Here is a 22851-nt window from a genome sequence, read left to right as displayed (position 1 = left end):
GCCTAAATCAGAGGGGTCAGTCCAAATCTGTAAGTAAATTAATATTAGCTAGGGTAATGTTGATACCACTGGTCATTGTCAGAGGCCTAAATTTAATTTTATTTATGAGACTAGAATTGAGGCATTATTAATATATTTTGATTTTTCATTACAAGCAAGTTGTCCAGTGTGAAAGAGAAGGGGACTTTTTTGTGTGTGTTTTTAAATGTTGAGATGTTTTAAATGTCAAAGCTATCGTGTTTTGGTTTGTTTGTTTGGTTTTTTTTGTGGCTAGGTTTGAGGTCCTCTTCTGTGGCAGTGTGTAGGACAGACCTGAAGATCATCTTACGCCTCAGCTTGCCACAAACAGCAGACAGCAAAATGACAGTCAGGTAAAACCCAAACAGTCTTGCTTAGCTTTTCCACCTTCGCTGACCTATGAAGGTCAAAAGTCTGAGGAGGGCAGGATGCGTGAAGTTTTGCTTGTATCATTTCTGTGTATGAGAAACTTAGTTTCTACTCCAGTTTCATTTTGTTGAAGCGTTAGATATGGGTGGGTACATGCCTGGTGCAGCAGGAGACATATCCTGTGGGAAGGGGAGAAGATGTCTTTCCTTTAGGCTTAGATAGCAGGAACAGTTGCTGCCTTGGCAGAGTCAGTCTGTAAAGGGCAGTTGTTTCACCCTAAGTGCACGAGTAACAGGTTTTAAAACAGTGAGTGGGGAGATGGGGCAAATTTACTGCATGAGTAAGTGGGTGACATGGAATAGTAAGAAGTTTGCCAAGTAGAGAGAGGTCAGGCCATTGGGATGATGGAGTGAATGGGAGCAGGTTGATGGTAGTGAGAGGGAGCAGTGTAAGGGCGCTTGAACAGTGGGAATAGCAGTGGGAAGTCTTTTGTGAAGCACTGCATAGTATAGCTAGTTCATTGTGTGAAGATGTGAAAGGTGTGAAAGACGTTCAGCTTGAGGGTGGCAGCTATAGAGGAGGTACACTCTTGTTTTATAGATCAAGAATTGGGAGGGGGTGGTAATGAGAGACTGAAAATAGGGTGTGAAGGGGATGGAAACAGTAATAAACAGGGAGAGGATGGCAGCGAGTGGCTTGCTATTTAAAGTGAGTGCCACAGAAGGTGACAAGGAGGTACATAGAAGGTAGTGAATGTTTTGGGGCTGGCAGTGGCAAACCCAAGGACCACGTAGTTCAGTCCACCTCTTACAATAGTCAGAGTTTGCCAGGCCAAGGTAAGATAGAAAGACCATGGGAGGTGATGTTTGTGCCAAGGCAAAGCCCTGCTCATCCATCCCACGCAGGGCTGCGGTTCCACACGAGCTGTGAGCAGGCATTTGCCGCTCAGGGGCTGCTCTGCTGAGCGCCGGTGGCGGCGGGCCCGACCCCGGGAGCTCCGGTGACCCGGTTCCCACAGTAGCTGGCAAGGCAGCCTGTGGCGAGCAGGGAGCTGGGATCATCCCGCAGCGCCTGTGGCTGGCCGCTGTCCGGGAGATGCTCCGCCGACGCCGAGCAGGGGGATGCTGCTGCCGAGGGCAGCTGCCCGAGAAACCCGGGAGCTGCGGCAGCCCCGGGAAAGGGGCCCGGCCCGGCGGCGGAGGGGTGGTAGAAGACAGCGCAGCCCCGCGAGGATGCGCGTCCTCCCGGGCCGGACGGGGCTGATGCCGCTCCGCGCCGCTCTCCCCAGCCACGCGCAGCCCCCGCTGGGCTCCGGTGAGGGGCTCCTCTCCTCGGGGCGTGCCGGAGCTCCGGCGGCCGGCTGCGCCTGCCTGGGGCGGGCGGTGCGGGGCTGGCGAGCGGTGCCGGTGCCGTCCCGGTGTCGCCCCCGCCCGCGGTGCGGCGGAAGTGACGGGCGCGGCGCTGCCGGCGGAACATGGCGGCGGCGGCGGCCGCGGGGCAGCGCGGAAGGTAAACAGGCGTGAGGGCGGCGGGACCGCGGCACAGCCCGGGTCGCGCTGCGAGCGCCGCTGCCCCGGCGGGGGCGGCTCTCACCCCCCCCACCCCCCCCCGAGCGCGGCCCGCCGGGAGGAGGGAGCCCAGGATCTCCCCCTTCCTCCGCCTCCTCCTCCTCCCGGCTTCGCCTCAGCCATTGCCCCTCTCCGCAGCCCCCGCCGCCTCCCCCCGCCGCCCCGGCTGTATGGTACGCGGAGCCAGGGCCCCTCTCCGCCGCGCCAGCGGGAGGAGCCGCGTCCTCAGCGCCGCCGCTGCCGAGAGGTGGGTGAAGGATCCCGCGGGTCCCTTGGGCGGCCCGGGCGCCCTCCCGGCCCTCAGGGACCCCCGGGCTTGGGGGAGCGGTCGGTGCCCGCGGGCGGCAGGCGGGGGCAGGCGGGCTGTGGCGGGGATCGGGCACGGCTGCACCGAGAGCTGGCGGGTCCGGGGCGCCCCGGGCAGCTGCGGCCGCACGGCGCGGGCTCCGGGCCCGCCTGCCCCGCTCGCTCGGGGGCTCGACCTGCGAGCCCCGCGCCCCGTCTGCGAGCACACGGGCTGAACTGGGTCGTCTGAGTTCCTACCCTCGAAATGGCCATTTCTCCCTGGTCGCGAAAAATGTGTCTCTGATCTGGGCGAGCAGAGCTACCCAGGATTGGTACTGGAGCTTTGACCTATTTGGTAAATACCGAAATGTCACGTAAAAATTTAAAGTTCTTGGTTTTTTGTTGTTTGGGTGTTCTCAACCATTCCTTTAAAAGAAGAATAGGGGAATTAGTGGATTAAAGGACAGAACTACTGAAGTTCTGGCTTCCCAGGGACTTCTTTGTTATGCATATTCGTCCCTAAGATGATAACCTAGCTCCAGAGGGTCACCAGTGGTGAGCACCGTTGCCCCAGCTCGCATTCAGATCCCCTGAGCATATCACCATGCACCAACATAATTCCTGTCTTTTCCCTCCCAACACCTAGCAAACGTGTTTAATTTCTACCACATGCTCTATAAACTCTCTCACTAACACTCATCTCCTTTCACTTTCCTTAATTATACCCTGTGGCTGGTTTGGATCTACACATGTGTTGATTTGCCTTTCAGCAAGCAGAGCAGAACAGATAACCATTGAGCTCACACTGGAGACATCAGACCTTTTTCATTCATCCAGCTGCCAATTTGAGGGATATGTGTAGAAATTAAATATGAGATTTTTATCTTTCTGAAAAATGAGGTTGGCATTTGGCAGTGAGGTCAAAAACTGTGTGTCTTGAACAAAAGGCACAATTAATCTCATTTTCTGAGAAGATACTAGAAGTATTAACTAAGTTAGCAATAAAGATACAGATAATAACAAAAAGATAAATGTAGGGGGTAGTTCAGCAATCTTAATTTAGATTAAAAATGTGTTTTTCTGCTATAGTTTAAATATTACTTGTAGCTCATCACGTTATGCTAAAAATTTTATAAGTCAAAAAAGGATTACATTTTTTGTTACTAAGAAATACTTGCTATTTTCTGTATAAAATACATCATGATTTTCTTGATAAGTATCTTTGCAATGAGAAAATCAGTCTTTACTAATATGTTTTTCTTACATTTGAAAAAATTAATCATTTTATAAGCCTCAAATATATATCTGTATAAATATAAAAGAATGTTTTCACTCGGGATAGTGCAGTCCTGTCCACTTAGAGAACAATGACAAATCTGCAGTTTTCAACACTACCATCTTCCAGGTATTAATAATACAAGTTTTCCCAGTTAAACACAATTCTCATTTATGAGGATGTATCAGATATTTGACACTGGGCCCCTGTTCTGGTATCAGTAAATGTAATTGGAAGAGCATTGATCTGAGCTGGCTCTGTGTCTGGAGCAGGTCTTTCTGTGCAGGTGTAGTGATGCAATGACCTTTTAGCCAGATGGTTTGAGCTGTCTCAGTGTCTGTAAAATGCAGTTGCAGCATCTGCATCATGGACTGATTCAAGGGGAAGCTCATGTAGATCTCACTGATGTTAACTTAGGAGACAAGCTGGGTTTAGATTCGCTTAGGTGAAGTTAAACTGGTCAAGTAACAACAGCTGATGTGTTTGTCTGGCAGTCTTGAAATGCTTATCAAGCGTTTGCTTTCATCAGAATCCTTTTGATAGTCATCCTAAAGTATATCTTATTCTCTGGTGGCTAGTCTTGTGAAATAGGGAATTTCTCGCATACAGTTGACTGGTATTCGTGTAAATTGAACATACGTGAAAACTATACTTTTCAAAAGTATTTTAAAATGGTTTTGATCTTTTGTATGTGTATGCTTATACCACTTCTGTGCAGAAAGGCTAAATTAGGTTTTAACATATCTATGTGATAAATATAACATATACATGTTTTTAGAAGCACAGAGTAATACGAGCTGAGAAACTATGTGTTATGGTACATGAATGGGAGAGCACCACCACGTCTGCCGGAGTTATGTGTTTCTCAAAAAGAAAATGGAACAAAGCACCCTCTCCAGTACTGTGCTCCATTTAGGGTGAAGAATAACCATACTGAGCTGAGACACAATCCATAGTGAGTTTTAGTAGGTCTGGTTGTGACTAGTTCTGATAATGCTTCTGGCATCACCATAATGACCTCAGAGGCCACTGGTGCAGGTGGCTCAGACTGTAAGAGGAGCTCTCATGGTCAGATGCATGCTCCGAAGAAATAGAGTTTGGGCAGCTTTTAGAAGTGTCTGAGTTTTAATTTCTGGAGTTCTGGCAGGATGGTTTCTCTGACTGTCAGTGATTCAGCTCCTAACTTCTTGCGTCCAGAGTAGTCCAGTGCTTTTGGAATTCTCAAGATATAGTGAGTAAAGTCGTCAGCTTGAACATACTGATGTGTTTAAGATAAATTGTTTCCCGAACTTAGAGTATTATTTAGAAAGGATTTTAGATAAAATACAGGAAAACGGAATGAGTTTCTTCGTTCCCTACATTTGCAGTTGTAGCAGTGGAAAGTTTCGGTATCCACTGATTATTAATCTATCCCATTTTTACACCGCTCTTTCTTTTGCTGTTAGTGGGGACTTATGATGAAAAATGATGGTTTGGACGAAGTTTAATGGTTTTATTGCATTCTTACCCAGTGTAGTGCACTGCATTCCAAGGCCCAGCCTTCAGCCATGTGTGCAGCTGTGAATGTTTCTTGTGTGTGCAAATGCCTGTTGTGTTGTATTTTCACATGTGTATATATAACATTTGAGAAAAATAGGAGAAAAATCTTATTTGTGCAGAAAAGTGTTTTAACAAAATTAGGATCGAATAGTTCTGCTCTAAGCAGTCTTTGCTCTGCACCTCACCAAATAAAGCACCTACAATGACTTTAAAATTTGCATTTAAATGCTTGTATTTGATGGATGGAAGGAATGGGATAGATGGAACAGATTATTGGATTTGAAACTCTATTTTAGTACTTTGTGTAACCAAAGCATGATTTTGTATGTCTGGTGAAATATTTTGTGATGTAACTCATAGATAGGAGTGATTTATTATGTGAAAATTTGTTGCTCAGCTGTGTTCACACTCAAGAGACCTATGGGGTAGGTAGAATGAACAAGTACTTCATAATCAATAAACAAAGGAATTTATTGGTTCTGTCTCAGCATCTCGAATGAGTTAAGGAACAACAGTAAAGGAAAGCAGAAATCTACCTTTGAGCTGGTGTGCTAAACTTGCTGTTGTCAATACTTTGCTAGAACAATACATTTCTGTCCCTAGAAAGTGCATATAAGCTTTCATATTGCATGAAGACATTTATTTAAAGGGCACTTTTTCAGGAAGTACTGCTTTTGGATAGATTTTAAATCTAAGAGGGCATGAGTCAAAAACGGGTATTCCATAACTTCCTTCTCAGTAGCCAGTGCATTTAGACTCCATTTCTGCTGCTTGTGACTAAGAGCCTCTGACGCCCTGAGGAAAGAAGGTTCTCCTTGTTTAGCAAGAAAAAGCAGTCTGGAACAGGGTTTTCAGACTTTTATTACAGCTGCAGAATAAAGATGAGAAATCAGTGTTCCAAGTAAGTGGTTTTACAGTCATAGCACAGGAGACTCTAATGCATTATGTGCTAAAAGAGGAAGAAATGTCAGGAACAGCTAATAAGGTTAAACGTGCTTCTCTTTTGGCTTTTCAGCAGAGTCTTTACTTGCTGTGCTGCATTACCCCATCAGCTCTGTGTGCACAGAACAATGCCCAACGTCAACGTAGATTGCCCACCCCCGGTATTATTGTTTGTACAGTGGAATTTTTTTGTTCCAGTTTCGTACAGACCACTGTAGGCTGCGTGTCTGCCTTAGGGTTACGTGTGCTGCTGTGATCTGCATGCGTGAAGAAAAATCCAAGTGAATTTTGCATTTTTATTGAAAAGATGAAAAAAAAAATTCGTTATGTATTGTCCTCTGGGAAATAAGCTGCAGCATTTGAATAGTGCATAGAATTACATCCAAGATTGCAAGTGTGTGTGTGGGAGGATTGGCGTAGCTATGCTTTAGAAAAATTACTTAACTTGAGAGTGTTTTATATTGCTTTTTTTAATATTTGAGCTACTGTGTTGCTATTTGCTTTTGATGGAGGATATTAGCTTTAGAAATGAAGATTTTACACGTTGAACTTAATATGCATTAAACTATCTAGTTTCCCGGGTTTTGTACTATTTTAACCCCCTTCTGTATTTACACTGGCCAATGCATTTTTTTGTTTTAAAGCCAAATTTATCTGCTGATATTGTCTATGGCTTCATGCCAAAACAAAGGTATTTACTCCTTTTATTTAATGCAGAAAGACAAGCAGTCCTTCGCTCATAGAAATTCTGAAGCTTCTTTACATAGTGCAGGGAGAACTCTTACTGGTTTTGCGTCTACTTAAATAATCCCTTAAATGCTGCCTCGGGTTTGGGAGCAAAAATATTTTGATGTTGAACACTGTAGATTTACTAGAAGTAAAATGAGCAGGGATGTGAGAAGAAGGATTAAGTGACTTAAGCCCCCACACTTTTAAAACACGGAGAAATAATAATTTCAGAGTGTGTATGATTTTGTTACTATTGTTACCACTTGTGGCTGACTTAGAGATTGAAATATCTTATGGGATAACCAGTTTTAGGGAGATGTAAAAATTGGAACCCTTAAAGATGTCCCCTAAATGCAGGTGGTTTTTATTTTTTAATATTTCAGTGATTCCTGCCACCTTATTTTTTGTTTGATTTAAAATTTGAAGGATGGTAGCTTATATATGATATTTTTTTTGGCTTGTGTGTGTGTGTCTTTTGTCTCTTTAATTAGAATTAGAAGGATGGTCACAAAATAAAGAAAACCAGTTTTCTCTGCAGTCTCTGTGCAAAAGCAAAATGGTCACCCAATCCCAGAGTAGTTGAGGTTGTGAGTGACCTGTGGAGGCCGTTGGTCCATCCACAGGGCCACCTGGAGCCGGGTGCCCAGGACAGTATGCTGGGTTTTTTGGTGGCGTTTGGTTGGTTTTGTAGTTTGTTTGGGTTTTTTTTGTTTTGTTTTGTTTTTGAGTATTATTTGTTTTGATTCCTTAAAGGAACAGTGGAGTTGCTTCTCTGGATTTGGTGCACCTACCATCTGTCTCTGCTTAACTTCACTTCCCAGCTCTTCCTTTTTGCTTCTTTGAGGGTGATGAAAGAAGCCTTTTTTTTCTTCTAGGGCCATCCTATGTAAATGTGAATTTCTCTCCTTTTATTTGTGGAGTACCCGTAATGTAATTATCTTTCTCAAGGTAAGGGCAAAGATCCCAGTGTGTATTTGGAGGTTGCTGGTTCTTCCATGTTGTTCAGGTACACAGTAATGTACGTACTGTTTTGCAGAAATCCCTTCCATGAGATTGCTGTCTGCATAAGCCTATGTGATGTTAGATCCCATCATTTTCAGATTAATCTATGTTGCTTCAGTCACCTGAAAAATGTTGCTTCATTATGACTCTTTTTTCCCCCCAGTATATTGTTATTCTGTTCACATTCTCACATTTGCAAACTCCAACTATTCCATCTCATTTTTAACACTGACTGTGGAACTGAAGCAGAGCCAAGTCTTGCTGTATCTCCTAAAAAAATGTAACTTACACAGTTGTATTGTCTGAGAATCCTGGTAAACTTTGAAACTCTTGGCTGATTTCAGACAGAATGGAGAGTTGTTTTAAGTTGCTCTTATGTTTTATGAAAATAAATGGCCCATTTAAAGGCAAGTGATCATTAAATCTCTTAAACAGGAAGGTCTGAGGTATGAGCTCAGCTATTATTAAACATCAGAGAACTAGGGATGGGAGGGGAGGAGTTACAAGTGCTCCAGTGAAAGAAGAGGAAAAAAGCTATATTAATGTTAACTTTTTTATTTGATATCAGAAATTCAATTAGAAAGCAAAATCTTGTAAAGTCAGGCTTTATACTTCCTATTCAATTGGTTGCTTCTTTTTGAGGTGGTAAGAGTTAGTAAAGTAATGTAATGTAATGTAATGGCCAGTGTAGTTCTTTCCTCATCTGCTTTTGTGTAAGAATTGGCAACAACTAAGAAGAATATTTGATGGTAATTTTTCTTTCTGGGAGGCATTTACTGTTGAGGAATGAGAGACTCACAATATGTAGCTCCAGAGCAGTTTGCATGTTCTCTGTCTTCAGTGACATTGAGGGGAATGTGCTGTCATGGATACTGGTGAGAAAGCAATTGGATTGTCATCTTTGTTCTTTTGCTCCTGCTCTTACTTTCAGGAATTTGAATTTTGTCGGAAGGCCATAATTGTAATGAACACTCCCAACACTGACTTTATTGTGCGCAGAACCCATCATTGGGCTTCAACAGCGTGGGAGTGGTGCTAATTCCATGAGGTGTGGCTACAAACACCCACTCACCATTGGAGTTTTGCATAGACAAAGAGTATCTCCAGTTCTGTTTTCCAGGATGTATGCTGATGAATGAAGGAGATGATTGTCCATTGATGGAGTCTAATAAAATGCATTCCAGTTAAATGGCAGAAGTCAGGATGTGGTGCTTGAGGAAGTGGGAGTAACTGAAGTTGTGAAACGGGGGCCACCCTAGAGTTACTTCTGGGTCCACATACTTTTGTTAAGTTTTATGACCTTGAAAATCTGCAGGTTTAAAATCTGGTATTATTCAGCCTTTCATGTGGGTTACCAGTAGCAAAACATGATTAGCTTTAAAGGCAATAGGAAATTCAGAGTTAAATGCACAAATATCTGAGAGAATGTTGCAGTGCAATTTAAGGTGGGATAAGTGGAACAAAAATAGTTGAACCAATTCTAATAGCAAATTCATACCAAACAAGGAAGTTGTTGCTCTTTTTCTCTCTTCCTACCTGAGTATGTGTCCTGCTCTCTGCATCAGGTTGATTCTTGTGTCAAACCCCCACAGTGTCAGAAATCAGATCACTGGGAAGCAGAAGGGTCTCTGGTCTTGAGGTTTTGTGTGTGCTGGGAGGTGGGGAAGGGGTGGCTGTGTTTGTGTCATGTGTTTTTTTCAGGTCCCTCCCTCTCCGCTCGTGTTTTTTTTTCTGTCAGGTTTGAGTTGAATTGGCTTTCTGGAGAAGTCCAGTGAGCCCCAGAAATGGCTCAAAGTAGGCAGCAGGAGCTCAGACCCCCGAATGAGGACAGAGAAGGGAAATGGAGTGTGCTGTTGTCCTTTGATAAATCATTAAATTGGTTCAAGCTGCCCTGTGCAACTTCACTTTACCTAAACCCAAGGAAGTTGAGCAGGATTTTGAGAAATTTGTGGATTTTGAATAGGTTCTTTTTATATTGTTATTGAATATTTATCTTCATTAACTTTAACAGGGTAGGATCCTGCTCCTCTTTGATTTCTTTTTTGTTTATTTACAGTTTGATTATAGCTTGCACATAAGTAACTGTATCTGCACATGTTCAAATACTTAATGAGCAATTCAGCTTCACTAAACCCAGTATACAGAATATTTATTGTGATCTATTATTACCAGTGATTCTTATTGTGTTAGTATTTTGCACTTCATAAATCTCATGACCTAATATTAATCACTGTAGTAAGAAATGGGGGAAACGTGATGGGACTTTATTGTTACAGGAGAAGTGAAATACACAATCTTAAATGGTATCTCTGAAAACGTTCATTTACTTTTAAGTAAATTGATATAGATTTTTAAACCTAATTTTTTTTTTTTTAATTATACCATGTACAGGCCTACTGGAGCTTGTTAAGGAAGTTTGGCTTCCTTTCTGAAACATTTTGATATTCAAGAGTGGGTGTTTATTGCTCCCCTGAGATAAATTCTTTAGAAAGATTGAAGAGGGGAGAGGAAAAAAAACATGACAAACTTTTCAGTTCATTATCTGACCATGAATTAACTTGGAGTGAGAAATTGTTTTGGCAGTATTGCATAGCTATTTTTGTTGATTTCCCTGTCTGTAAAATGAGAATGTTTTTGTGGGGGAGAAATATTTAAAGTTGGTGTTTTAAGTTGTTTCTTAAGTTGACTTTTCAGCTGGAGAGAAAACAAAAAAGATGGTGAAGACTTTTAAGTCTTAATAAAAGCAATCTCAGGATTTATCTGATCAGGAAGGGCTTGTAATATGTTATTAGAAATTACAATTTATTTTCATTTTTATTTATTTTTTTTTTCTTCCCCCCCCAGGTGATTCATGGCAGGGGACGTGGAAGGGTTTAGCTCCTCCATCCATGACACCAGTGTCTCTGCAGGATTCAGAGCACTGTATGAGGAGGGATTGCTTCTTGATGTCACACTTGTCATTGAAGACCACCAATTTCAGGCCCATAAAGCTCTGCTTGCCACCCAGAGTGATTACTTCAGGATTATGTTCACAGCTGACATGCGAGAACGAGATCAGGACAAAATCCATTTGAAAGGTCTGACAGCTACAGGCTTCAGTCATGTTCTCCAATTCATGTACTATGGAACTATTGAACTGAGTATGAACACTGTTCATGAAATCCTTCAGGCTGCCATGTATGTCCAGCTTATAGAGGTGGTAAAGTTTTGCTGCTCTTTTCTCTTAGCTAAAATCTGCTTAGAAAACTGTGCAGAAATTATGAGACTTCTGGATGATTTCGGTGTAAACATCGAAGGAGTCAGGGAAAAACTGGATTCCTTTCTGCTAGAGAATTTTGTGCCACTCATGTCCAGACCTGACTTCCTTTCATATCTGAGCTTTGAAAAGCTCATGTCTTACTTGGATAATGATCATCTGAGCAGGTTTCCAGAGATAGAGCTGTATGAAGCTGTTCAGGCCTGGCTGCGCCATGATAGAAGACGCTGGAGGCATACGGACACCATCATTCAGAACATCAGGTTTTGTTTGATGACACCATCCAGTGTTTTTGAGAAGGTTGGTGCATTTGAAAAGCAATAGGCAGGATTCATCATTTAGCTAGGGCAGCATGCCATTAAATAGGTAAGATTCCCCAACCTATTAGGAGGAACAAAATTATAGCATTTATTTTCTAATAAACCCGTAGAAGGCGAACAACTAAAAGTATTGTCTTTTGGTTATTAGACGATAGTATGTACAGTGGCTGGAGAACAGGTGGGTTTGCAATACATGTTTGTAAGGGGTTTATATGGAAAAGACATTTTAAAATAAGGTCACTTGTATGTAGTTTGTTTTCAAATGTTCATACTGTTATCCACAAGTTACTTCTTGCTGTAGGGCTGCACACAGTATGTAGGGTGTATGTCATGATAATTGTTATCAATTTCATCAGAAAATAGTGACAGTAGATCTTATGTGGGTTTTAAGGTTTTTTAAGTTTAAGGGTTTTTTTAAGTACAGGGGTTTTTTTTATTTACAAATGACGACAAGCATCTGCTCTTAAATCTGCACCGTTTTTGGTGTTGTATCTTTGGTGGTTGTGCTGTTATACAGCAGTTGGAAGTAAGCCCTGATCCTGCAAAGTTACACGTGCACTTGGTTCTACACAAGGCAAGTAATTAATCAAAAAATATTTACAGTATGAAATTTTAATTATTTGCTTTAAATATCGGAGGAATCTTTGTAATAGTTGATCTGAAGTTCAACTGATCATTGTATGTAGTAAGAGGTTAAACCCAAACTTCTGATTCTACTTCTATGTTGAAGAATAGACAGAAAAGTTGTATCCTAGTTCTTGAGACTCTCTGAACATTTGTCAACAGTAGAGGTTTACTTTGTAAGCAACTCTTTCACAGACCAGTAACAGTGTTCAGGGCAGCAATTACTTAAACCTTCCTGTTTTAACACTGCTAAATTTGTGTGGTGAGATACAAGTTAACTTTTGTATCTTTCACCGCAGTGAATTACTAGGAGGTAAGACCCCGTGTTTTTGTTGTGCTTCTTTCAAATTAATTTTCCATCTATTTTTACTTTGGTGTCTGGTGAACGTACAGATAAGATTGTGTTGCTTTTGGTGGTTTTAAGGGCTACTGGGTCACTTGAGCAGTAATTCTTGTATGTATTCCTATTTTAAGTTATCAAAGCTATTAACTACTTCATACCAATGGGTTTCTATATTTTGGATTTTTTTCTGTGTGTGAATTGAATAGAGGATGTAATAATACATAAAATATTTATGATACTATATTATAGACATGAACAAAATAAATACCTACGCATATTTTAGAACAGCACTGCAGTGTTTATAAAGGGTTAAAACAAAGTGCAAGTCTATATTGGCCTTCAGTGTTACATGTAGGTATAACTTCTGGAGCTGGTTTTGGCATTAGTGGCGTAAATCCTTGATAAGTACTTCTCATGTTTCATCTTGACAACTTCCAAATAGCCCAGTAGGTACAACTTCAGGAGAGAAGTCGCTGTAAAAGCTTCGTCTGTGAATACACTTTCTGTTAATTGTATGTATGCGCAGAGAGAAGCCAGTGTAGGTTATGGAGTGGGGCAACTCAGCAGAGGGAAGCACAGCTAATTATGTCCTGTGTTGCTGCAGCTAGGAATGCATTTCTGTTTTACCCTGGCTAGAGAGCATTGAGTTATCCAGCACGACAAGTGACAAAGGACAACTGTAGTTGGAGCCAACATCAGAATATAGAACACTTTTTTTTTTATAAGAGAGCATGTCTGTTCACTGTTCTGGCAGTAACCCAGGGAGAACCTCTTTCTTCTCTGTGTAGAAGGGGGAGACTATTGGTAAAACTGCCTTTTTTGGAGATCTACAAACAGAATTCAGCCTTGTCCTGAAGTCAGCACATACTAAATGTCTGCATAAATGTAGCAAATACAGTCTGAGGTTGACTCTTCCAGTTCAGCAAACTCTGTATTTGCTGTACACTGGCTGGCTTGTCATATGTACTCTTATGTAATCTTTGTGAAACACGTTTCTCAGATGCCTGTCATTGTATATAAATAGCTTGTATGACTTAACTTTGCGAGTCATGGTAAGGATACTTTTGGCCTCTTAAGCCATTGTGTTTCTTACATCATTTTTTGGGCCAGATGTACAGTCTGACTGGGATGGCTTGTCCTTTCAGAAATGAAATGAGTGACTCGAGGTTTTAACACCTCGAGGCTGATGTGCATTTAGAGTGCACAAGTGAAGGTACAGCCCCTGTGCTTACTGCAAACTGGAAGAACGGCTTCTCAAGTATGAATAGATACTCCTTTTGTTCCTCAGCACTTAAAATACATGCTGATGTATGAGGGAAAATGGGAAGATAGGTGAATTAAGGATTTGGAGAAGAGTTAGAAACTAAAGCAAAGTGTATGGAGAAGTACAAGCTTTGCTGTCGACATTACATTTGCCTTTTTTTGGCTCTATAAGTCTTGAGGAAGTTTGGAGATAGAAGTTAGAGGGCATTTCACCTACATCACTGAGTTAATCTCTGTGTTGTTGGAGGCAACTGTGTCATAATTTCCCTTCGTGTACTGTTGAAGCTCCATTTAGTTTCTGTGTACTACTCAGATTGAAATGTTGTTTCAAAACTTTAAAATCCAAAGGGGTTTTTCTTTATGTTCAGTCTGTAAGGTTTGTTATGACTAGCCCATGCTGATTTATAATTTGCCAGTATAAATCAGGAACTTGCTAATCACTACGTTCTGCTGCAGAGATGGGATGAATAGCACATTATTTTTGAGTTTCTCTGCCCTGTGCCTAGAAAAAGGTAACTTATGAGAAGATATTACTGTAATTTTATGTTATTATGAGTTCACCTTTCATAAATGAATTTAATTTTTTTTTTGCGTTTATTTCAATGTCTAATAATGCATATGTATCTACTTCTACACCTTTGTTTGCTGAAGCAATTTCGTTTGCTGAAGCTTAGAGTAAGAAGTGTTTAGTGCATGAGGTTAGTGGGCCTCTCTTATCTTAAATAGGTGCTGCACTTGATATTTTTGTCTCTCTTGGATAGGTTTACTAGCAGTATTTATTTTGTACTGAACTTCTTTATTGTGGCAAATAGATTGACTCCACTCTGATTGGAGAAATTAGATTTGAGTTAGACTTGCTTGACTTTGATAATTTCACTTGACAGTTTCTAAAAAGGAACAGCCAAAAATAATCAGTTTGAGAGCACTGTCCTTGCTGCACAGAGGCTGTGCCATCTTGTCTTTTTATGGTTAGGCTGAAAAACAGTAAGTGGTTTGTAGCACATGTGGAATGGCCCTTCAGAGTCCTCTACTGGTACCAGTCAGTTCTCATACTGGCTTATAGTTGTGCTTAAAATATGGCCAGAGATAAGTAGATGGGAAAATAATAGAGATCTGAGTTGGTAGAGTTGATGGATCTTTAGCTTGGATTCAGCCCAATCTCTAGTAAAATAACTTTTTTTTTTTTTTTTTTTTTTCAAATAAAAGGAAGAATTTGCTCTCCAGAAGTCTGATACAGAGACCATCATTATTCACTGAAAAGCTGTGGTGTAGCTTTTGTACTCCTGGTGGTTAAGTTTGAGTTGCATCACTTACACATTCAGAATTGAAGCATTTATGTGTTTTTATGAATTCAGAGTTGATGATGGACTCATTAAGAATCCACATTTGTTTTACTTCGGGATTCATAATGGTTAGTGCACATTTCTTTCTGTTTTGCAGAAACTTGTGAGTGTTCTACTTGAGTGTGTTGGTAATTAGGGACACATTCCTTCTAGAACTTCTCCATTTGAACTTATCAGGAGAATTGGTCTGTTGATAAGTGCTTAGATATTTGTTGATCAGCTACTTGTTGCTACTTCCAGGGAGTGGCAGAAGCCTGCTTTTGAATGCAGAGGGCTTTCCTTAGTGTGTGTTTTGGGTGTCATGCAGAAATTCCCACTGAAGGCTTGTTAAAGGCTCTGTTCTTTCACCTGCTGAAGCTAAAGGACATGCACAACTTGCAGTTATTTTAATGCCTAACCACCTAAATTTTAATGCCTCTCTTTTTTGATTATACATGAAAGTATAATCAATCATGAGAAATGCTGTAAAATGATTTGAAAGTATAGGTGGAAGCTTTTCCTTACTATGGGCTGAGGAGGGCTTTCAAATAATTTTGGAATGTTTCACATAGTGTTTGACTGAAAGTGGGCAAAAGTACCTACATTTGCTTAATTTTTATTTGCGTAAAGCGAGTGTGAGCAGTCTGTACTTTGCTTTAGGCATATCCTGACATTCATCTTTTGAGCCTCAGGAGAGGTACTGCCCCTGTACGTGCTGGTGAAAGATGCAAGGCTAAAAACAGTGATATTTTTCCTCAACAGCCAGGTTTAGGAATGCTCAAACTACCTTCTCTTACCAGAATTTAGGTGGTCAATCACTCTTGTTTTGTGGGATTTTTTTTTTCTGCATATTGTAAGAATTGCCAGTGTTTGTGCATTTTCCTGTTCAGCTCTCCAAACTTGTGCTTGTAGAAGCTTCCCGACAAACTGTAGTCAGAGAGGGGTTATAATAACTGGGAGTTGCATTTATTTCTTTGTCTTTTTGATTTAAGGTAAGAGACTGAGGCTTTGCTTTGGTGTTAGTGCCTTTGTCAAGATAAGCAGTAGTAAACTTCTGCTATTGATTCCCTGGTCTTGAGATTCTGTCTCTGGAATTAGAGATACTCCTTGTTTCCTTTTGCATGTTGTCATGGGGTGAGATTTGTGCTCAGTGAAGGAGTGGAGTGGTGAGGATATATGAGGCTTATTTTAATTCCAGTCTCTGGCTGGCATTTCGATTTCTAAATCTAATGACAGAGTTGTAAATGTTGAGGGGGAAAGAAAAGCATTTTCCATCTCTGCCAGGCTTTGCTGGCATTCTTCATGTTGTAAGCATGTTGATCCTGATGTCTTCCACAGTCATTCAAGAAAACTTGAACTACATAAAGGTGGAACAAAGATAATTTATATTTTTATTTAATTCCAAAGATGATGGCTCCAGTTTGTGAATGCTTCAAGTAGTCCTGCCGTTCTAGAATTTGAACATTCCTTTTAAGGATAAAGTAACCCACCCACTATTCTTTGTTATTTTAACTTCCTTTTTCATTTTTTGTAACCTTTAAGGCTTTCTATATGTTATCATTTTTCTGTGCTTGGGTCTCCCTGCCAGCATATTTTCTGTAATTTATGGTCACTCTTTTCAGTCAGGCAAGGTATGTGGTTTATTCTAACAAATGCAGCACGAGCAGATCTGTCTTTGTATGACATATTATTTATTTGCAATAAGAAAATAGATCTTATTCCCACAAGAGTTGAACTTACTGTGGGTGTTTTGTAAGCCTGAGTAAACCTTTTTGCTCTTGTGAAAACAATAGAAAGAAGCTGGATGTTGGTGCAAGAATAATATATACATCTGCGTGTGACCATCCTCTTTTTCCAGACAGAGATAAGTTGATTTTGTCAGAATTAAGTGGGGGAAAGAAAAAGTGTAAATAAAAACATCAAATCACTGTAACTCTTGAGCTATATATTACTTTACAGTGGTAGGTTAGTATTCAGGGTTTTTTTGAAATCTGGTGTGTAAAACTATCTCAGTATCTGTGCAAAATATGCCCAATAATAACAGTTCAATAGATTTTTTGAAAAGATGCTTATCTGACAGCAGAATGTGTTAATTGTTATACAAGGAAGAGAAACTATTAATAGAAAGCTAACAAAATCTTAATAGTACATATTTATGGAACAAGCAACTACTGTATTCACAATGTATAAGGAACATTTATTTCCAAATTGCTTTCCATATACATCAAAATTCATACCACCCCTGAGGTAAGGGGTGGTACAGGCTTGTGTTCCTTGGGACAGGGAATAGGAGCAGATGAGGTAACAGATACTCAAAAATGTTCTGGTCACTTGCAATTTCAGAGTGGCCTCACATTTCTTCAGAGCATTGCTTCTCATTTTGGAGCTGGTGGGAGCTAAAGGCATTTAGACTGTTTGAAAGCAATCCAGTTTTACGTGAAAGGAACTGGAACCTTGGATCAAATATCATTGAGGATTTGTGGATTTGGCAACGCCCAGCAGGTTTTTACTTGTTTTCGAAGAGTGATTCAGAATGCTGTGTTAGACCAGACTGTACAGGAAGAGTGAAGCCTCTGATGAGAATCCCACGGTGAGCTGAGACTGCTTGGAGCTAAACGAGTTAAAATGTTCAGGACAGGAATGTGTTTTGGAATGGTTTCAGGAGCAGCCTGAGGAACTTAAATTGTTTTAGATAGTAGGAAGGATCCTGAAAAGGTAAATCCTTATCATCTTCTCTCTAACTCACAACTCCAATAAAACTGAGCAGGGTTAGCTCTTCAAATTGAGACATCACTATGTGCTAATTCCAAGGTTTTAACTCTCACTTGGGAAGTGGAAGTTCAAACCTACCTCCGCAATTTTTCGAAGAAATACACAACCAAAGGATTAGAGGTGGAGATGTTCCTCTCTTGTGCTAAAGGCATTTGTTAACATGTTCTGAAGGAAGGGGGTTGGATACCTTCCCTTCCCACACCACCCCAATTAAATAGCTCTGTGAGCAGAGCTCAGTGTTTGGCAATACCTGCTAGGCTTGGCTGTGAGATTTCAGGAAAAATAGACTAGAGTAAACCTTGGTAAACACAGAATGGGTGTGTAGAGTGTCTTTCAAACTCAGGAAAATAGTGTATTTTTAACTAAGGTGCTTCATGGATAAAGCAGAAGAGTAACAGAGGCTTTTTGAGGGGAAAGTAATAATGATTTTTAGACTTGGGAATTTCAGTTGTGCTTAATTCCGGCATAAATTTTGCATGTGATTATTCTGCTGAAATTGTTAGTCACTGCTGTTAGTCACTAAATTGCCTTCTGGATTTTTGGTAACAATACAGTCGTTCAAGCCTTCATGCACAAATGCTGTTGCTCTCAAGAGTGCCTGAATGAAACAAAGTAAAGTAATCTAATGATACATAGTCATTTAGGTTTTCTGGATTGTTTCTCTTGGTCAGAATTTTAATATCTTTTAAATGTATTCATAGGTAAAAACATCAGAGTTTTATCGATACTCCCGGCAGCTGCGACATGAGGTTGACCAAGCCATGAATTACTTTCATAGCGTTCACCAACAGCCTTTGATGGAAATGAAATCGAACAAAATTCGTTCTGCCAAACCCCAGACTGCAGTATTTAGAGGAATGATAGGACACAGTATGGTAAACAGTAAAATTCTTCTCTTGCACAAACCAAGGGTCTGGTGGGAACTAGAGGGTCCTCAAGTACCTTTGCGACCAGACTGCCTTGCTATTGTAAATAACTTTGTGTTCTTACTAGGTGGGGAAGAACTGGGGCCAGATGGTGAGTTTCATGCTTCATCCAAAGTGTTCAGATATGACCCAAGGCAGAACACTTGGTTGCGAATGGCAGACATGTCTGTTCCACGCTCTGAGTTTGCAGTTGGAGTTATTGGGAGGTATGTTTATGCAGTGGCTGGGAGAACCAGGGATGAAACGTTCTACTCCACTGAACGGTACGATATTACAGAAGATAAATGGGAATTTGTGGATCCCTATCCGGTCAATAAGTACGGACATGAAGGGACTGTGCTTGGTAACAAGTTGTATATCACTGGTGGAATTACATCATCTTCAACCTCTAAGCAAGTGTGTGTGTTTGATCCCAGTAAAGAAGGGACAGTAGAGCAGCGAACAAGGAGAACTCAAGTGGTCACTAACTGCTGGGAGAACAAATGCAAAATGAACTACGCAAGATGCTTTCACAAAATGATTTCTTACAATGGTAAGCTTTATGTTTTTGGTGGTGTCTGTGTGATCCTGAGGGCCTCCTTTGAATCTCAAGGATGTCCTTCTACAGAGGTGTATGACCCCGATACGGATCAATGGACTATATTGGCTTCTATGCCAATTGGTAGGAGTGGTCATGGTGTAGCTGTTCTGGACAAACAGATAATGGTTCTTGGAGGCCTTTGTTACAACGGTCATTACAGTGATTCGATTCTCACCTTTGATCCAGAGGAAAACAAATGGAAAGAAGATGAATATCCGAGGATGCCGTGCAAGCTGGATGGCTTACAAGTCTGCAGCTTGCACTTCCCTGAATATGTTTTGGAGCATGTTAGACGTTGCAGCTAAAACTGAGTGAACAACCCAGTGAAATACAAAAAACTATACTGAATTTGTTAAAAAAACACAAACCAGTTAAATTCCTTCAGAGACATTTCCTTGTGTGTGAGAACAACTGCTAAATGCTCAAGAGAAACAGGATGTACAGGGAATGTACTTACCAAGTTTATTAGAAAAGCCAATAGTTGGTCTGACCTTGTAAAAGCTTTGTTGTTATGGGGTTTTTTAACATAACTGTAAGTATGAAAAAAATAAATTTTTGAGTGTGCTTGGGTTTTTTTCTAACATTTTATGTCCATAATATTTTATCTTTTTTTTTTTTTTAATGGCCGTTTTGCCACTATGCTTTTGAAATAAGTTGAGTTTGACAAAATATTTGTGAAAGGCAGAGAAGAAAGATTTTATTTGCGTTTTTATTGAGCATCAAAATAAACCTCATCATCTGTACTAGGGTACAACCACATATAAGATAACAAAACCAAACCCTTTCTGTGTTTTATGTTGTCTTTTAGATGCTTTTCCCATTAACTACAAAGAATTCTTAAATCTACTAGGTGTTTTTGTTTTCCTTTATTTGCTTTGGAGAAGAATTTTAACCCCTTTGCATGACCTTTCTCCTGGTTTTGTATAGTGGTACCAGTAACTACCAAACTGCAAATTACACATTTTCTACTAAATTGAAAGCAAAGCATTTTTATATTCAAAACACTGTTTCTATGCTGCCTTCTGTTGTCTGCATTGTGTTTGTTGGTGAGTAAAAAAAGTATACATACATGTGCATACACTGTAAAAACTGTATATAAATGCATCTTTTTATTTGCAGTTACAATATTATATTTTAACTAGTGCACAGGTTCAGCCATATCTGTTGAATTTAAGGTATTCTTTAATAAGCTAAATAATTCAAAGTTCTTAAGTAACTAGAGTTACTTAAGATACCATTTGGTATCAAAGTAGCTTATCTTTAGATATACTGATTGATTCAGTAACTTTAAACTCTTTGTATTGTTGCTGCATAATGAACTGTTGATTATTTGCTGGGTTATAAATTATTTTTTAAAAAGCAAACTCATCTTACCTGAGTTTCTTTTCGGTTTCAATGTGCTGCCCAGTTTTCTTTTTTCATGAAAATGGAAAATATCGATAAGCAAATGCTCAGCACTGCTGTGACCCACAGTTATTTTTGGAACTGGATACTGGATATACTACAGTTTATTCTCAGTACTTTGCTTGTACTCGCATTTCAATATGAGTACTTGTATTGAAGTGGTGTAATCTTTTTATTATAATTATTTTAATTATTAACTGTTAAGAACTACTGTGTTTTGAAAGTGTGGGGTTCGGTGATTGGATGATTGATGTAATTTCTGTTTCTTTTATAAAAAAACCTACATAACTATGGCTACTGACCTCAGAGTGCCTGAAACGAGATGTATGGTCCTAGAGGGCTTTGAATAACTCCACTGAGTTTAACTTACAGGTATAACTGTCAGTAGATTGGTAAAAATTATCTACCAAGACATAAATAATAACAGTAATTGCATTTTGATTATCTTTATGGATATGAAATTAGCCACTTCTGGAACCTCAAGGAGAAGTTGAAGGCTCACAGTTCAAATGCTGAAACATGCAGCTGCATATTCTGTAAAATCTTATGCTGCTGTGTTTCACTTCAGGCAATGGACTTTATATGCAGCAGTGCTAAACCACTTTATTCAGCATCTTCCAGTCAGAAATCACTGTAGAAAAGGAATGTACAGTACTCAGGGAGTTCAAAAGAATGCACTTACAAAGGGACCAAAATCACCCTAAATTTTCTATGTTAAAAATAACACCTACTGGAACGAAGTTTGAAATAATAGGAGTTAAAACAACTTGTAGAACTCCTCATACTGTGTTTTGATATTTTTGTAGTAATTATGTCCTGGGTTGAAATGTGAGTATTGGAGCTATATGGCAAGTCAGCAAATTTTTAAATTTTTTTTTTTAATTGTTAGAAATTATTTAATTATCAAGTATTTTCTTTTCATATGTTTTAAAAGAAAGAGGTAGTGCATGCCATCATAGCTGTAGTGATAAGCTATTTACACCAGAAGTGGCTGGACCAAATACTGATATTCAGCCTTCTGATACAGGCTAGTTTGCAGTTAAATTTGTCTTTTTTAATAGGAATTCAGTTGACTGAATTAGAAATCTAATTTACTTTCTTGATATTTTAAGGTAAAGCCACTGTGGCTTACACTAAAACCTCAGTTTCACAACATCTCCCTGCGTGGGTACAGAGAGAAACTGACTCCAGTAGGTGCTGGCTCTGTGCTGACTGTACATAGTTCATGGAATATTGAGGCACAAGAGAAAAAACCAAGAGGTTTTAAAATATTTTTTTATTATTATTCTGTTTGTCACCAGGTCATTTCTCACTAAGTTAATGGGGCAGCAAAAACTAATCCTGCCTGAGAGGGCTTTCATGGGCACGTTCTGTACAGTACAGAGTACTTCACTTTTATCTGGGGCCGTGTGGGGGGAATGGACGTAGTTCTGGATATCTGGTGTTCAGGATTCAAATGTCTGAAGAGACCCAGCCAAGACTTTATTAAAACTATCAGTAAAGATGGGGGTGTGTCAAGGTATGGTTTGGAGTCTGTATTTGAGCCCCTTCTGAGGTTCTGTGTACAGGGCAGCTGCCACTGAAGTCATTGCTGAGTACACTTGAAGAGCCAGATTGGTTTTGGTGCTCTGCTTTTAGATTAGTATCTATCTTGAGGTGCCCAGCTCTGAAAGTTCTTATTCAGGACTGTAATAGTAATTGTTCTGTGAAATTTTAATTGAACTGTTGGTTTCGGCTTCCTTGAAAGCTGTGTCTCCATTGAGAGGCTGGCTGCTACCTTTCCAGCATTAGGAATGATTGGAATTTGCTGGGGTTTAGAATGTGTGGGGGTATGTGAGTGTTTTGTCAATTTACATTTCTACTGTGCTTCTGTTGTTTCAGACATGAAATATAAAATGAGCTTACTCTCTCTTTTATGTTGCAGTGGAACTTTTAAGGCAGCTATTTTTGTTACTTTATATGTCGGAGGGATTCTTTATTTTAATTGAAAGTCTGTGTTTGCTTTTATTATTTAGCACCAGATAATTTAGTGTTTAGATAGAAACAAAACTAAGCTGGCTAATTAGAATTGCCTATTATGAAATTTTGAGCATTATGATCAGATTAAGATGAGTTTAAAAAAAAACCAACACTTAAATGCCTCTCATTTGTTAAGGAAAAGGTAAGTTTCAATCTTTGATTACTAAGTTTAGGGAAGTTCTTTTTCTATTCCCACCCCAAGCATAATGGAATACCAGCAAACCTAATGTCACCCACATATTTAAAATTCAACACATGACCTGCTTTGAAAAGGAAGTGTACTTGCCTTTTTTT

General features: G+C 40.0%; 1 protein-coding gene across 5 annotated transcripts in view; it reads left to right on the top strand.

Moving 5' to 3' along the window:
* Positions 1 to 22851, top strand: part of KLHL15 (kelch like family member 15) — a 26314-nt gene extending 3463 nt beyond the window's left edge. For 2 of the 5 annotated variants that reach the window (XM_027884247.1, XM_027884246.1), the window contains 2 exons: positions 10573 to 11284; positions 18330 to 22851. In XM_027884247.1, the coding sequence (XP_027740048.1) occupies positions 10580 to 11284; positions 18330 to 19439 (1815 nt within the window). In that variant the 5' untranslated portion in view covers positions 10573 to 10579 and the 3' untranslated portion in view covers positions 19440 to 22851. Of the gene's footprint in view, positions 1 to 270; positions 372 to 1857; positions 1897 to 1947; positions 2203 to 10572; positions 11285 to 18329 lie in introns of those variants that run through there. The other 3 variants (XM_027884248.1, XM_027884249.1, XM_027884245.1) reach the window with 3 other exon arrangements.

This window comes from Empidonax traillii, unplaced genomic scaffold (assembly GCF_003031625.1).
Source record: "Empidonax traillii isolate 1590-97213 ecotype Southwest subspecies unplaced genomic scaffold, ASM303162v1 scaffold140:size1466565, whole genome shotgun sequence".
Taxonomy (NCBI): Eukaryota; Metazoa; Chordata; class Aves; order Passeriformes; family Tyrannidae; genus Empidonax; species Empidonax traillii.
Note: the sequence above shows the minus strand (reverse complement) of the source record. Positions and strands in the feature narration are given on the sequence as shown.